This window comes from Cryptotermes secundus, unplaced genomic scaffold (genome assembly GCF_002891405.2).
Source record: "Cryptotermes secundus unplaced genomic scaffold, Csec_1.0 scaffold499, whole genome shotgun sequence".
Classification (NCBI taxonomy): Eukaryota; Metazoa; Arthropoda; class Insecta; order Blattodea; family Kalotermitidae; genus Cryptotermes; species Cryptotermes secundus.
The window spans coordinates 1,384,395-1,401,086 of NW_019738354.1; the positions used below are offsets into that span (position 1 = coordinate 1,384,395).

At 37.5% G+C, this 16,692-nt stretch overlaps 1 protein-coding gene across 5 annotated transcripts in view; it reads left to right on the forward strand.

Moving 5' to 3' along the window:
* Positions 1 to 14,517, forward strand: part of LOC111870804 (guanine nucleotide exchange factor subunit Rich) — a 42,785-nt gene extending 28,268 nt beyond the window's left edge. For 3 of the 5 annotated variants that reach the window (XM_033754010.1, XM_033754011.1, XM_023863354.2), the window contains exons 11-23: positions 410 to 633; positions 2,763 to 2,997; positions 4,370 to 4,479; positions 4,611 to 4,742; positions 5,209 to 5,448; positions 6,444 to 6,558; positions 6,641 to 6,765; positions 7,482 to 7,666; positions 8,518 to 8,795; positions 10,142 to 10,408; positions 10,711 to 10,885; positions 13,215 to 13,403; positions 13,643 to 14,517. In XM_033754010.1, coding sequence (XP_033609901.1) covers positions 410 to 633; positions 2,763 to 2,997; positions 4,370 to 4,479; positions 4,611 to 4,742; positions 5,209 to 5,448; positions 6,444 to 6,558; positions 6,641 to 6,765; positions 7,482 to 7,666; positions 8,518 to 8,795; positions 10,142 to 10,408; positions 10,711 to 10,885; positions 13,215 to 13,403; positions 13,643 to 14,075 — 2,708 coding nt within the window. In that variant the 3' untranslated portion in view covers positions 14,076 to 14,517. The remainder of the gene's footprint in view (positions 1 to 409; positions 634 to 2,762; positions 2,998 to 4,369; positions 4,480 to 4,610; positions 4,743 to 5,208; positions 5,449 to 6,443; positions 6,559 to 6,640; positions 6,766 to 7,481; positions 7,667 to 8,517; positions 8,796 to 10,141; positions 10,409 to 10,710; positions 10,886 to 13,214; positions 13,404 to 13,642) is intronic. The other 2 variants (XM_023863355.2, XM_023863356.2) reach the window with 2 other exon arrangements.
* Positions 14,518 to 16,692: the final 2,175 nt, after the last annotated feature.

Consider the following 16,692-nt stretch of genomic DNA (forward strand, 5'->3'; position numbering starts at 1 on the left):
GGAGGGGGGTTCTCAGTCGCGCAACATGTTACAATACTTTATGAGATATATTTTAAACTTGATTATGTACTTTATGTTATACATGTGTTCTTATTGCAGTGAACCATTTTTGGTATACTGAAAAATATTTAATTCAGCCATAAAGGATATATTCACTTAATAAATCATACATAAATAAATGCAATTATGGGCATTGAAAAGCTAGAAAAGCACTGCATGGCTTGAACTCATAGACATTTTCAGGTGTTAGATTCTTGTAAGCAGAGTAGATGCGTTATGCACTGGGACTTTTAAAGGAGGATGATGGAGTGTAATTGTATGTTAATTCACTCTTGTTTTGCATACACATTGTGGTCATACAAAAATGTGAAGACATAAATGAGGTACATGTATATATCTTTTTTTGTAGTAGGTGGTGTTGAGGTGGGAATCCTGCAGAGTGTGGATATCAGTGCATTGTGTGTTCATCCTGCTTGTGTTGTGTCTGTGACATTAACGACCCTTCGTACAGAAACTGGTCGCCATGCATCAAAAGAGGTTGAAAGTATTATGCTGAATGTGAGCGGCAGATTGCTTATGGTTCAGCGGGAACAGAACTGTAGGGAAGGAGATGACAACAGTGATGGCAATGTGGTAGGTAAATTACTGTCATACATTGGATCCATGGCTTTCTGAGATCTCACTGTGAGGTGCAAGTCAGCTCTTTAACCAGATGTTAGGAAGCAAGACAGATTTCTTTCATTCCAAGCTGATATATTAATGGGATCAAGGAGCTGTTGTTATGGGGGTTAGGCTCTGAATGGCTACACATGTTAGAGATGTTTAGTCATAAGTTGGTCAGATGTACTGAAGTCAGAAGAGTATAAATGGAAGCATTAGAGCATACAGTATCATGGGATAAATATGTGTATTTAACTGTTTACAGCAGAACCACTGTTTAGTTTTCTCAGTTTAAGGATTTCCCTCATTTGTTGTTAAATTTCACCGATTCTGTGTCAGTAAGCTGAGTGTTTAATTTAGGTAATTAAAATTTTTCCTTGGATTGTATTGAAATGCAGTTTGGTAGAAGTTCACTGACTTTTGAAGGAACATATAATCTCCATCTTCAATACCAATGAGTAAGTCAAGTAAGAAGCCAGCAATAAGCAGGTGGCTGTGTTTGCTGCCCACGTGTTGCCCGTTTCTTGCTGATGGTTAGAATTTTTAGTGGACTTCTGCCAAACCACGTGGTCCCACAAGATTCCTACTTAAGGTGTATCTGTTTTGGGAAAAGACTATTAAAAATAATTTTCATATATTCAGCATAAAGTAATGAGTTATCATACAAAGGATTGGTGTGTATATTAATGCATGAAACCTCTGTAGATGATATAGAAAGATTTTCACATGTGTCACATTCATATTTTGATAGCTCTCTTGCTGTTGCTTATCTGCCTGTGTGACTGAGATAAGAAATAGTATGTAAGCACGATTGTAGGATGTATTGTCATTGACAGTGATTGATGGAAATGTCTTAATTTTACACGTTATTGAAACCTGCTATCTGGAATTAGATAGTGTTGATTTTATATCTGCTAAAAAGGAATTTTTCTGCCCTTGCTTCATACATATTGGCTTTAGCTTGACCTGCAATTTGTATATGACACATTGCTTCTTCTAAGAGATCCATGACATGATTCATTTTCAATGAGAAAGTCATCACTAGTTGGGCTAGTTGATGTAGTGATTAACACTCCAAGTTTATGTTCAGGAAGTATCCAGTTGAAATCTTGACTGTTATCAGCTATCCTGATTGAAGTTTTTATGGTTTTATTCAGTCTTCGCAGATGATTAGCAGGATAACCTTGAGGCAGGTTATGACCACCTCCTTCCAATTTCTTGCCTACTAATTGTTCATGATCATATATCCATCTCATTCTTCCATATATAACCTCTGTTTGATGTTAACCAAGTGTTGTGATGCATATAGGGATGATACATTTAAATGTTTGTGATGATGGCATGACAATAAATTTGACTATTATTTTAGACACTTTCCATCATCTTGAATTTTTACAAACACTCTTTTGGAAATTATACCTGTTTCTGACATCAGGTGTAAGGGAGGGAATGTTGTAGCCTGTTAGAGCTAGTCTCAGCCAGTCGACTTGGTCTCTAAGCTTGCTCAGGAAATTTTCTGTTGTTATATAATTGAAATTCATTCTTTGTTATGAGAAGAATCAACTATTGAACCACATTCTTAACCTAATACAGTTAATTTCTTCAGAACCTCTATAACAAATATTTGTTCCGGTATCTTGATCTTCCAGGTATCGTATTTCAGTTACATTATCTAAACAAAAATGTTCTCCATTTTTCTTGTTTGCCAGCAACAAGCAGACACGCAGGCTTTATAACCTCTACATTTGAAACTGTAAAGTAAGTAAGTAAAGTAAAGCTATCCCTGTACCAGGCTGTGAACTCCCATAGAGTTGTGAGACGTTGAGGGTCCCACATTATCTAGACAATCGGCTCAGAGATGGTGGTAAGGTTGTCAGCCTTCTGCGCCGGCCACACTTTACTCCCCAGGAAAATTATTTAATTAATTCCTGGTACTCATTTCTGTTAGAGGCTGAGTAAACCCCAGGGCCTAGTGCAACTAGAAGGATTAGGTCAACTGAAAAAAGTATACACAATAAGATGCTCATAATAAAGGTTTATAAGAATTCAGTGCTGTTGGAAGCTTATGTTGTGAAGGTTATAGCTGTGGTGTTATTGATTAGTTTCAGTCATACACCTGTGCTCCTCCCACTGTTTTGGCATCACGAGTGGAGAATGTTTGGGTCCCTCGCAAGTCCCGACGTGAGAAACCTCACCTGACTGAATCCCTGTGGCTGTTCTGTGGTGCTCATGGAATGATGGTGTGGCTACCATTGTTTCCCAGAGATGGAGACAAATCTCATTCATTTATGTCCAAGAGAATAATGCTACCTTTTCATCTCAGGATATATCCACTAGGTACCACATTCTAGTGTATTATATTAAAATAAGGGGGAAAACAGTTTATATACACAGTTAATACAAATACAGTGTACATTTTTAGAAATTAATTTTGAATAAAGCAGTAATTTGACTAAAACTGTATTAGTATCAGTGGAAATGTTAATGCTCTTTTTTTATGGTGCTGAATATGAGCTCTACTGGTAATTCTGGAAATATTATACTGATACACAAATTTGCTACAAAGTTTCTGCAACATTTTTTTCTTTCATTAGTACATTGAGTTCACTGGTTAAATATGTCGGTTCAGTAGACTCACTTGGTAAGGATGGGACTACATGTAATCTTCAATGTGTCTGTTGATATTAAACCTGAAAGCTTTAAGTGTTGTGGATTCTATAACAAAGCCATCTTTGAGGAATCAGTTGTATTTTATATTCTGTTTAGAGACCCCATTTAGTGTCCTTTTAAGTTAAATCACTAACCAACTGTAAATACTTGTTATTTTTATCTTTTGTAGTTCGTTCAAAAATGGCTTGAGAGTGTATAGTTCAGTTACAATTACAGCTTATAAAAGTGCAGAGATAAAGGAGCACTTAGAGACATCTTGTGGATAAGAGTAGAATGTAGTTAACAGGTTTTCTTTTCATTACAGGAAGCTCTCTGTGAGAAATTACACGTGTTGCAATTAGTGGAGTTTACTTACGAAGATTTTTTAAATCCATTGGAAGACGTGTATTCAGTCTAATTCTCAGTTTAGAAGTAGCATGTGGATGTTGTGAGCTGTGGTAGCTCGGAGTAAGATGGATGACTTGGGTTCAATTCCTAGCTGTAACAAGAGTCTTTCTTCATATCAGATTGTCCAGACAGGCTCAGGGTTTTACTTTCACCCCTTTCCCTCTTCTTCCTCCATCTTTACTGTTTATATAGGTAGAGTGTATTGTGTCTAGAAATGAATGCAGTGAAAACTAAGTATATGTTGCTGTCTCATCACCAGAATGCAGGGCAGAATCATGACATAAAGATAGCTAACACTTCTTTTGAAAATGTGGTATATTTAAAATACTTGGGAATGACAGTAACAAATCAAAATTTGACTCAGAAAGGAATTAAGAGGAGATTGAATTTGGGTATTGTTTGCTACCATTCTTTCCAGAACCTTTTGTCTTGTGGTAATTGCTCCCTTTGCTGCACTATATAAATGTGTCCTGATGCTGTCAGATCAGCTAATTTAAATGTTTTATCATATGCTTTTCAGTATAAGTTCAGCAGAAAACAGTCAGTTCTGCTGTGTCTTGCTATGTTAGACATGGCAAAGGATTAATTACTTTATTTTGTGAATTTATGTGAACATGATACCAAGTTTTATGTTGTGTGTTTTCATTTGTAGCTATTTTATTTGAGGATGCTATACTCTTGGGTGCTGAAAATGATACAACGCTGTATACTTCAGATTCAAATTCACCCTTTTCTCTACCCTTCTGTGTTCTGGAGCGAACAGTAAGTTTCTCTTTTTGTGTGGGTTTTTAAAATATATTTCAGATTTCCATGTATATGTCTATTAACATCACATGGCATTTCACGTTACTTTCACTGCAGAATACCTTGTATTTAATTTTATACTGTTTCAGAGTCAAGTGTACCTCCATCAAATATTGCGTCAGCTTATACGCCGAAATCTGGGCTTCCATGCTTGGGAGATTGCCCGAAGTTGTACCAGTCTTCCATACTTCCCCCATTCACTGGAGTTATTACTTCATGAGGTACAATTTCTATGTCTTCCACTTTTAGGTTGCTTTCTGAAAGTGCAGTTGCATGGGATTTGTTGGGATGGTTATGCTGTTTGAGGTTATTCTGATCAGGTACTGAAAGAGCTGAGTTTCTTCCGTTACAACCCTATTAGTGAGCTGTGTGTGTATGTGTCTGGCTCCTGCTTGAGATGTAGTAGTAAGTGATTGATTTGTTTGAAATTTATGGCATGAATATCATGCCACTTGAGACCTTTCTCAACTTAATATTCTTTAAGCTCGTGTCATTAATAACGCACACATTGCAGCTCTGTGAACTTGTAAACTGGCAACAGGACTAGAGACGTTCATTCTAGACCACTACCAGTATTTGTACAGGATATTGAAGTTGTGTGTGGTGATTTAATCATTGAAAAATATGAAGCTAGTAATACAAAGCTGGGGCATAAGTTTGAAGTTTCAATCCTTTATTGATTGCCAGGTGCTGGAAGAAGAAGCGACCAGTAAAGAGCCAATTCCTGATGCATTGCTGCCAAGTGTGATTGAGTTCATCCAAGAGTTCCCAGTTTACCTTCAGACAGTCGTGCAATGTGCACGGAAGACTGAGATTGCACTGTGGCCATATTTATTCTCGGCTGCTGGCAAACCCAAAGATCTCTTCCAGGAGTGTTTGGCAAGAAAACAACTGGATACAGCTGCATCTTACCTCATTATTCTCCAGGTTAGTACTGCAGGCAAATTCTTAATCATCCGCTGTTGAGACTAAATATTCGTTTTTCATGAATATCATTTCTACTCAAATGCTGCAATGACTTTTCTGAAATTTTTATTGTGAAAATTAAAATATATGACATCTCAGAATTATCTGATCTTATTCTCTAAAGTAACAGGGCATGGTCAGTTGCTAACAGGAATATTTGATGTCTTAGATATTTGGTGACAGAAATAGGAGTGTTGAAAGAAATTGAGTTGATGCAAGTATTGGTACTGTTCTTCCTTTTCAGATGTACTGCTGTATAATGTAAAATACTCCCCCCTCACACACACACACACTCATTCCCTGACTCATTTACTCACCCAGTCATCCACTAGTAATCAGAATTTTAATTGGCATTTAAGGGAATTCTGTTAAATTTTTCACTTTCTGGATTTATTTTATCTTTCAGTTTTCTGTTTTGTGTTCTTAACTGAGGCAGTTTTTACTTTACCTTTTACAGTATGGTAAAACTTTTCACTTTCATTTCGGTAGGCTATCTGCCTCTTTGTGATGAACTGCCTCCAGTCTGTGATGCAGTGATGTATTAGCTTTTTCAATATGGTATTTTGGGCTGGGGATCTGAATCATAAGTGATACTATTCTGTGCATAAGAAAGCATGGCTCTGGAATTACACAATGTTCCTAAAGTCATGATCTTGGAAAAAGTAAGACTGTATGTCTGAACTGTCTTCAGGGATATAATGACATATAGTCTGGTTGATAGCTACCAACATTTTGAAGGAACCTCCTACCTCTGTTCTGCACAGAAGATGGAGGCTGGGGGTTCCTCTGAAATACTGATTACTTGAAAGTTGGTGTATTATTTATGTTTATAGGAGCCTGGAGATGGGCTTCCTACAATGAAAAATTTTCTTATGAATGATGTGAACCACTTTAAATATATTTATAAATCAAGAAGAGCTTTACTTTTTACATTAAGCTCTGATAAACTGTTACAGAACCTAGAACCTTCCTCAGTAAGCAGGCAGTATGCAACACTGCTCTTGGATGCAGCTTTAGATCACTGCAAGTGGGAACTATCCAAAGATCTTGTACGATTTCTCAGAGCAATTGGTAAGCATATAATTTTATATTAAAATGTCTGTCATAGCCATAGTCTGTAATTTTCTTTCTGATGGAATCTTCATCTTGACAGATCCAAATGATGTTGAATCGCCTCGTGCCTCTTTCATTCTTCCGTCCAAGTATGGAGTGAATCCACAGACTCCACCCATCAGCCCTAATGAGGAGGATCTTTCTCTTGTTCTTGGTACAATGCAGGTTTGTACAGATGCAAAAGTTCTGTATAGAGTGTCTGTTAGTTGGCCCTTAACGGGTGTTTGCCTTACAGATTAAGTAAGTATATTATGGGAAAGGATGGTAATTCTGAGATAGTACCTAAAAAGAGGGCTAGTACTTCTTTCCACATCCTTTCCAGTTCATCCATATTTATGCTCTTGTGTACTACTGTACGGCCTACATAATTGAAAGAACATTTTTAATAAACTAAGGAACAAATATAAATTCATCCGTTGTGGAAATTGTAGAGTACATAACTTACCTCTAGTCTACTAATTCTCCACACATATTGAAGTTTGATGTATAACTTGTTTACAGTGGTACAGTATTACACCTTTAGTTTTGGTTTCTATGTGTACATAATACCAGCTGCATAAAATAACATGGATGCTTACATATTGTCTGTTGTGAAGATTATGGGATGAAGCAGTCATGGCTTATTTTATTGTTCTGTCCAGATATTTACTGAGAGTGTGTGAGTAAAACCATAACATCTTATGGCAGCTTGTGTCTTGCCTTGGATTCAAAGCTAATATCTCCTACACATGAAGCAAGAGTCTCTATGTAATTTCAGGTTTTGTTGTTGTAAATCCGTTTGTGTTTAAATGATTGAGAATATTAATTGGGTAGACATGATGTTCATATTTTTACATACTGACATGAAACTACTCAGGTTCTTGAAAACACAATTTTGACAGGTATCTCGGGGCCGTAGTTACAGTACTACAACATCCCCTAAAGTTCAGCAGATTGAATCAGGAGCTCCATCAGTGACAGGACATCACAGAGATGCATTGCGTTCCACCAGCAGTAGTGGAGAATGCAGCAAGTCGGTTCCTTTGAGACGAAAGAAATCTGTTCCTACTGGGCGGGGAGATACAAGGTATAGAATCTGAGGTGAATCTGACAGTGAATTAAACTTTATTTTCCATGAGAAGTTTGGTAAAAATATCTAAGAATTTTATGACAATATGTTTTTTTCATGCTGAGAAGAACTGACCAGTTTACAGTCTTGGTGAAGATTCAGATGTTCTAGAATAATGATGTAGTTATGTTACATTTAAAGTGTAGTTAAATTCAGTTCTAAGTAAGGGAGATGAAATTGGAATATAATTTTTTTTAATCGATTGATTCTCAGTTGACACACCTGCAATGGTTGTGTCAATCAGCACAACCTAATATCCGACTCAAACTTGAAAAAGAAACATATCTAATAAGGTGATGTCTGATAGTAATATTTTTTGCATGCAGATTGTAATGATTATACGAGTACTGTAGCAGTACTAATTTGGGTAATGTGCATTGTTTGAGGCATATGTGATATACAGAAATTCTGAGTGGTGACTCTGTTCTCATCTTAAAGAGCTAGTTTTCATCATATGTGCAGATTTTTCATTATTGTTTTTACTTGTGGCGCTGTTTTAGATTGTCACTGGGACCACTGAATACTAAGCTGTTATGTTAATCACTAGACCATCTGGCAGTCTGGGAGTAGTTGCTGTTAGAGCTCTACTCATATACCTGTGCTGCTCATGCAGTTGCTTAATATGTTGTACAGGGAGCTATACAGAACTCATATCTAGGCTTGGTTAGCTGATGATGTGTTTTGCATAGACTATATTTGTGCATTGTAGCCTTTACATCTCAGGTTCCTTTAAATATCTTCTTTCCTGAGTTACAGAAATGTGCTTCTTGAATACAAAGATATGGAATTCTTTATGGTTGAAATTGCAGAGAGCCATCAGGTTCAGCAGAAGAGTTCTTTATAGATGTTATCTTGCAACGCCATGCCCGTCGCCTTCTCTCAGCTCATCGGTTAACTGATCTTGGCCACTTTGCTGCACACCTGGATTTCCATCTGGTGGCATGGCTTGGCAGAGAAAGGGATAGAGCAGCCAGAGTGGATGATTTTGTGGCAGCTCTCAAACAACTACATTCAGATTTTATGTGGCCATATCCAGTGCTTTGTCATCCTGTATCATACTACTTGCAGTGGAAGAATTCAGCCTCAGGTACTGGTTTCAGCAAGATTTCTTGGTAATTTGTGAATATAAACAAATTAGGAAATGTATGTATGGTGTAAAAATTTGGTATATTCACTCCACTTGTTATTTCAGAACATTTAGAGTTATGGAAAAAATGTACTGGTCATAAAATATGTTTCATTTTACATTACACCTTTTATTTGAATCGTTTTTTCACTCAGAAATGTTTAGCAGTTTGTATTCAAGTTATGCTTGAGGTGCAGAAAGAAATGCATGTAGGTCTCCATGTAAAGTGACCCTTACTTTTTTCCGATGTTAATCAGAATTGGCAGGGGTCAACAAGACATTGAATTTGCAAACCTGTCAGTAACATTTCCTCCGAAACGACGGTTAACACAATTTCTACACGGCGCCACATCCCAGAAGATGGCTTTCTTCATAGTCACCTCCGTGAAAACCTCAAATCTCACAACATTTTGCAAGTTTTCACTTCTAATACAGTGAAGTCCTGCTTTATATTGTGCCTGTTTTAAGGAACATGATTTTGAATACTAAACATGGGTGACCTATTCATTGATTATCTGATGCCTGCAGTTAATGTTTCATCTTTTGACAAGTGATGGAGAAGTGTATCTCTGGATGAAATACAAATAAAGTAGTATTCTGTTTATTTATGACCAGCAGAAGGAAATGAGAGCTTAATGTGAGCTTGTAACTGTAATGGGTCCTTTACGTTCCTCATATCTACGAAGTTTTGATATTTATAGAGGTTAGGGGTGAGAAAGGCATGTGGAATAATATATACTGATTTCAAACATACACCTGTCTAGAATCTCTGGCATGAGAGGCTAGTGCCTATCCCTATAGGCTATCAGTATCCATGAGAAAAATGTGTCTGGATAAAATTGAACACAGAAAATTGGGCTGGGACCATATAAATTGAATTGTAAATAAGGGACATTAAACAGGTATCATGTAGTGTATGTGTATATATTAAAGAGACTTCAATACAAAAATTCTGTATGCATTCCTTTTCTTCCTTGTCATACATGTTAGGGTTTTAAAACTTATATGCTAGAGTAATTTTCTTAACTGGGCAAGAAGATGAGGGTTGTATAATTTCATTCAGATTAAACCTCACAGACAACAGTAGTAACTTGAAGTTGGAGTTTAAGGCAAGAATTAAATGTAAAATTCTAATTATATGGGCAATGAATAGGTTTGTTGGAGTTTCAATTTATGTTGTCTAATGAATGACAGGACTATGAATATTATGATATCGTAGCAGATTCTGCATTTAAATGTGCACAGAATTGTTTATGTTGTTTAAGAGCTGTGTGAAGAAAAGATTGAATTGAAAATGTTTAATTCAGGCTCCTCACCATCGTCTCCTACCATTGAGGATCGTATGAAATCCCTTACAGTGGATGTGGTAAGCCCAGATGCCAATGGAAGAAGCAGGGTTGGAGATAGTGGCTACATGAGCTATGCAGGTGGTCAGCGTGAAACAGTCCATTCTAGTGCTGTTCCAGCCCCAGCAGTAGCAGGGTCGTCACACTATACAGCCAGTGTGTCGATGACCAGTGAATTCCGAAGTAGTTCTATTGTCGAAGCACAGCTTATGCCTCATCTTCTGCAAGGTACACTTGAGAATAATTTATTGTGATCTGTTAACCTTGTCCTTCCTGAGCCATATAAGTTGTAAGAGCATCCTATGAAACTCACAGTCTGAAAAGTTTTTCCACTGCTATTCTAGATAGTAAATCATTGTATAGCTTACTTTCTGCCTGAAGTCTGCCATGCATGGGTCATTTCAAAGTAACGACATACTGTGTAAGAAAGTCCTTTTCTGTAAAGATACATTTATATGAAAATGTTTGTTACAGTGAGTTTCAGTGTACTTGTGTTTATGTGCTAGTTTAATGAATGATTCCTATGGTAGCAGATGAGAGCAGTATGATGAGTGAGGAGAGTTCATTCTGGGGGGATGAACGGGAGCAGTACATGCCTGATGCAAGTGAAAATAGATGGAGTGATGTCCCAAGTACACTGGTCCTTGAACAGTTGTCACAAGAATTAGCTAATAAAGGTTCACCAAAATCTGAAGTGAAACTCAGGTAATGTAAAATGTTAGTATGATTTTTAACAAGAGAAATACAGTGGAATATCCATTAAATATTCCTTGATTTCAGTTTTCCCTTATTTAACATTCATTTTCACCGATCTTAAAGCAGCAGTTTCAGTGTTAACTCTCCTCCCCATTTAAGATCTTCCTGCTGAAAGAAACCTTAAACAGGGATTTTACTGTATACCTCGTGTAATCTTTGCTTGTGTACAAATATGTCATTGTGTCTTGAACTAATGAAATATAGGTTAATAAATTCCGTGGCTATGAATCATCTGAGAGGGGGGATTGTGGATATATAATTTCTACTGTATTGTTTGGTGCTCAGAATTCTAGGTGCCAGTGATGAGAGAATCATTTCAGTGCACATTTTTTTTTCTGTATGCCTTCCCCAGCACATGTGGCAGTCAGAACTTTATGGATGTTTGGACCACTGGGCATCTTCTGTGCTTCATAGTTGCTAGTTAATGTTGTCGTCCCCCTTATCACTGGGAGTAAGCAGTATTTTGTTCTTCCATTTTAGAAGTTAGTGGAAGATTAAACTTTTTTGTAGTGCTTTTATGTTTGGATCTTGTCTGATGTCCTCAGAAGTGATCCACATTAACTGAATATCCCTAGTCTATAAGTAAGACTCTAGAAGAAAATGTGTAAATACGTGGTGTGTTAAAGAAGTATCAAATCTTTTTTCCGCGTAAACCAATGAAGCGCGGGAGGCTCCATTCAGTGTAGATGTGGAGGGGACATTCATGTGCAGTCGTGAATTTTTTCCTGCCCGCAGAAAGCATCAGTCACTGACAGTCGGCCTATGAGTGAGGACGTGTAGTGAGCGCTCGTCGGATTCCAGTAAGGTGTAAAATGATGGAACAACATGAGCAGTGATATTGCATCAAATTTTGCCAAAAGCTTGGCGATACCAAAGCGGAAACCGTTCGCAAGATTCAACAGGCTTTCGGGGACGATGCCATGAGCAACTCATGGATAAAGGAGTGGTACAACCGCTTCAAAGATCGCCACACATCAGTGGACAGTGAACCGCGTTCAGGCAGACCCTTAACAAGCCGAAATGAGAATGTCATTGAGCAAGTGTGGACTTTGGTCATGGAGGACTGTCGTATCACAGTCCGAGAACTTGAAAATGAGATAGGGGTAAGCATTGGATCGGTACATTCAATTTTGACTGAGGATTTGGGCATGAGGAGAGTGTCTGCAAAATTTGTACCGAAACTGCTAACAGTGGAGCAGAAGCAATGCCGTCTGGAAATCGCACAGGACATGCTGGACAATGCAAACAGTAACCCCAACTTTCTGAACACTGTGATCACAGGCGATGAATTGTGGGTTTATGGGTACGACCTGGAAACCAAGATGCAGTTGTCACAGTGGAAACATCCGACATCCCCGAGGCCAAAAAAAGCATGGCAGGTCCACAGCAATGTCACGGTCATATTGGCCGTTTTCTTCGATTCCCATGGGGTTGTGCATCATGAGTACGCACCACAAGGCCAAACCATCACAAAGGAATACTACCAGGAGGTCCTTTGTCACCTTCGTGATGCTGTGCGGCACAAACAACCAGATCTGTGGGCAGCAAAAACTTGGCAGCTCTATCATGATAATGCACCCACCCATTCTGCGCATCTGATTCAGACTTTCATTGCCAAACACAACATCCGTGTGGTTCGTCAGGCTCCCTACTCCCCCAACATGGCTCCATGTGACTTTTGGCTATTTCCCAAGCTGAAAATGCCGCTGAAAGGAATCCAATTTGAGTCAAGAGAAGACATCATGCGGAATGTGACGGCCTGGCTGATCACCATTCAAAAAGACGCGTTCCAGAAGTGTTTCCAACAATGGCGGAAGCGCTGGGAGAAGTGTGTGCATTACCAAGGAGACTACTTTGAAGGGGATTAGGGTTTTGTACCTCCAAATCAATAAATGTATTTCTGCCGACCAAAGGTTCGATACTTTTTGAACACACCACGTATAGTGGTTTAAGTTTGTTGTTTCAGATTTGGTATAGCATTAAGACTCCTTCCAAAAATGCCCTAGTTTTGAATCTCAGAATAATTTGAACAGTTGTTATTTATGAAATATACTGAAGGGTTATATCTGTATAACATTTCAAATGTCTTTCCTGATTCTTTAACATAAGAATTATGTGGATATGTATTAATTTCTTTAATCTGATGTAAAGGGCCAAGTTTTAATGTTGATATTGGCTATTTACAGTTTTAGTAGTCCCGCATATTTCGTCTATGATTTTACTTGCCCCAGTTTACAGATTTCACTTTATTTTTGCTGAAGAAAAAATTATTTTGCAGGTATCTTCTACAGCTATTTATGGAGGCAAGCTGCTTAGAATGGGCACTGTTGATCTCTATACTGCTGCAGGATGCCATGGCAGTTTTCCGTACCACAAACGCTGCTCGGTCATCAGATCATTCTGTGGAGGCCATTCTTCGTCTCAAGGATGGTCTGGTGGCACTGTGTCATTGGAGTGGCACTGAATGGTAATGTCTTCATAATGGATAACTTGTCATATTTATCTGATTTTAGATTTGTTAGGCTGTAGACTAGTCAATAAATAAGTAGTATTGTATAGAATCTGAGTTTGAATTGGCTAGAATAGTTTTATTTTCTGTGGTTTCTGCTTGGAAAGTTTTGCACTGAGTAGTTGTGTGTGTTTAAATTTGTATATCTCTCATTCATTAGTGGCACTTTATAAGTGTGTTTCTTTTTAAATACTCAGCTTGGGATACAAACCATTCACAGTAGCCATCCAGAATGAAGTAGCTGTATTGAATAAGTTACTCAGCAGTAAACAACAGCAGCAGCAGAACACACTGTCGTCCTCATCTTCACCGAGGTTATCCCGTTCACGAAGGACAAGTTCTAATCAGGATGGAGGGAATCAGTCAAGTAACGGACAAATGGCTTTTGGATCTAGTAACCTGTCAACAGTAGAGTGTGATGGGAGGTTACCAGAAGGAACTGCAAGCCAAGACCGACCAAGCATAGGATCAAAGAATACTGATGAGACTGATATTGGGTTTGAGGGTAATTTGGGTAATGGAAGTGACAGGATAAGCGAGAGAAATGGTGCAGATGAAATGAGAGACCAAACAGTTATGGAGGCAGCAAGGGAACAAGCAATAGAAAGTACGGGTTGTGCAATATCATAGTAGGATACTGATTTTCAAAAGCTGGTGTTGTCAATATCATGGTGTCTGGGTAAATTCCAAAACTGCATTCCAGACAGATGAGATGGTCAGTCATACCATCAAAAGTGATAATGTAAGAGAATAGGTGTGTGAATAAGAGGAGAAATCCTCAAGAGAGTGATTAATGTGATGATTTTTACTATTTGTAAAATTCAGAGAATAGAAATATAATTTACACCCTTTCCAATAGGCCTAACTGACCATTTGGTGATGGATCAGAGTTTTAGTACAATGGAATTTTATTTGTATAATTTTTTTTGAGTTGATAGTACAGCCTAAGGATTAACAACGAACAGTAGTATGTAACATTTTACAAGAACTGATCTTGATGGTCTAGTGGTCAGAGTTCCTGGCTACAGATCCAGAGGTCCTGGGTTCGATTCCTGGTGCTACCCAATTTTCTGAGAAGTAGTGGGTCTGGAACAGGATCCACTCAGCTATTTCAAGGAAATCGCGGCTCTGGTCTAGAAAACCGAGATTAATGGCTGTGGGGACTCATTGCGCTAACCATGTGACACCCTCTATCTGCTAAAGTTGGCACTAACTTTGCTGACAAGCAGCGGTCGCTTGGTCAGTATAGTTTGTTGATATAACATGGAAGAAAGAATTAAAGCATCATCCACAGTTTGCTTATTTATTATTGTTCATGTACATAAATAGAGGCCCCCTGATCAATCCTTCAGTGATGGCATTTAAATTTAAAATTGTCTTAATTATGAATCATGTTGATTCCACCATTCAGTGTAATTTCTGAACTGGATAAGAACAAATTCTGTCAGTCATTCAGTGACTGCTAAATTATTAAAGAATAAATTTTACTAAATACTTAAAGTAAGAAACACTCATCTAGTGCTGTGCTTCCACTGTGGCTGATGACATACTGTATTCCTATTAAAATATGCATATAATGAAGGTCATGGAACAGTATGGTGTTACACAGTACGAGGAAGGTCAGAGAGGAATATTGTGGAAATAAGGCTACATATGTACACAGGACATAAAATGAAAACTGTATTTTAATTTATTGTTATGCACTTCCTCAGTCATGTAATTAACTGAATAAGCAGCCTATACATACATATATTTCACATTTCCAAAATGCAATGGACATGAAACTGGTCACAAGCGTAACACAAACAAACAACACAGAAAGACAATACAAAGCTAAACAAACACTGTAACTAATTATTTGTTATGTGCTCCAAAAATTTGTCAGCTATAGTGATGTTTTAAATTTGTTTAGCCTTTTTTTTTTGTCTTATGTGCCTGAATTTCTGTAAGTAAATCAAAATAGGTGTCCAAATTGATCTTTTTTTATGTAGTATGACATAAAATAAAAATGAAATGATATGCTAATGAAAGATATACAAAGACAAGAAATGAGCTGAGTGAAAGTGCTGCAACATTTATGACATACAGTAGGAGGCAGCAGGTAAGACACTGCTTTGTTGTTTGCTTCCGTTAAATTAACTTTATTTAACACATGACTGAGCTTGTCTGCTTAAATCAGTAACCATTCCCATTATTGCACTGTATATTTATTATATGATGTACATAATCATAATGAGACTACTGTTGAACTTGGTAAGTTGTTATAAGCCACTAGTTGCAGTGAAAACAACGTTTCTAAAATCCAACTCCTCAATTTATATTAAAGAATTTTAATGTCCATTTTACAAAGAAAGAAGTAATGCTCAATATTGACTTTGATACCAAGCTGTTGGTTCTTCTGACGTATGTGCCACAAACTGCTCAGATCTTGCTTTCCACATTGATATGATAGAAGAGAAAAGAGTGATATTGCTAGACAGTTAATTTACTTAAAAAATTTCCCAGTGTCAAATGATGGAATGCAGTTGCTCTTAAAAAATCCTGGTCATCAAATTGCAAACCTGCCGTGTGTTGCGATTATTACATTTTCTATTATGTCTTCCCTGGTGCTATATCTGAGGTATCATTTTCATATTTTCAAAGTGTTCTAAGGCATTATTGTCACAAAGGTACTTTATGTAAATCAACTTTGTGATTTTGATACATGATTTTAAAATGAGGTAAAATTTGTATTAGATTTTGAATACAGCACTGATGGTTGGAATTTGTATAAAGGAACTGGACAGATAGTGATAAAAATAACCAAATATTGAAAATATTTGTTTGGAATTTGACATCAAACACTGAGATCCATCCAGCATTTTTATAGATGCTCCTAGGTAAAAGTTGCAGTTAACCCTGTGACTTCAGGTAACATGTCTTCATGGCATACAGGGGCTGTGGAGGTAAAGCTGTACACACACTCAGCCTTTAACACTAGGTGGTGGTGGATGGTCAGGCTCACATTCTGGCTGGATTTACCACCCATGTCATTGAAGGGCCTATTTCTTTGGTAATCTAAACTGTAAAGTACAGTAGATTTTATGGGCAGCTGGAAAATCGGATGTTATGTTGCTAAAGGCACTAAGCCAGCACATTGTCACTTCTGTACTTATACACAGCATAGTAAATTATTCCTGTAATTGCTAATGCTTCATTTTGATATACTTCGTTGAAGGATGCCTTCTTCGCTCCTCATACAAATGAG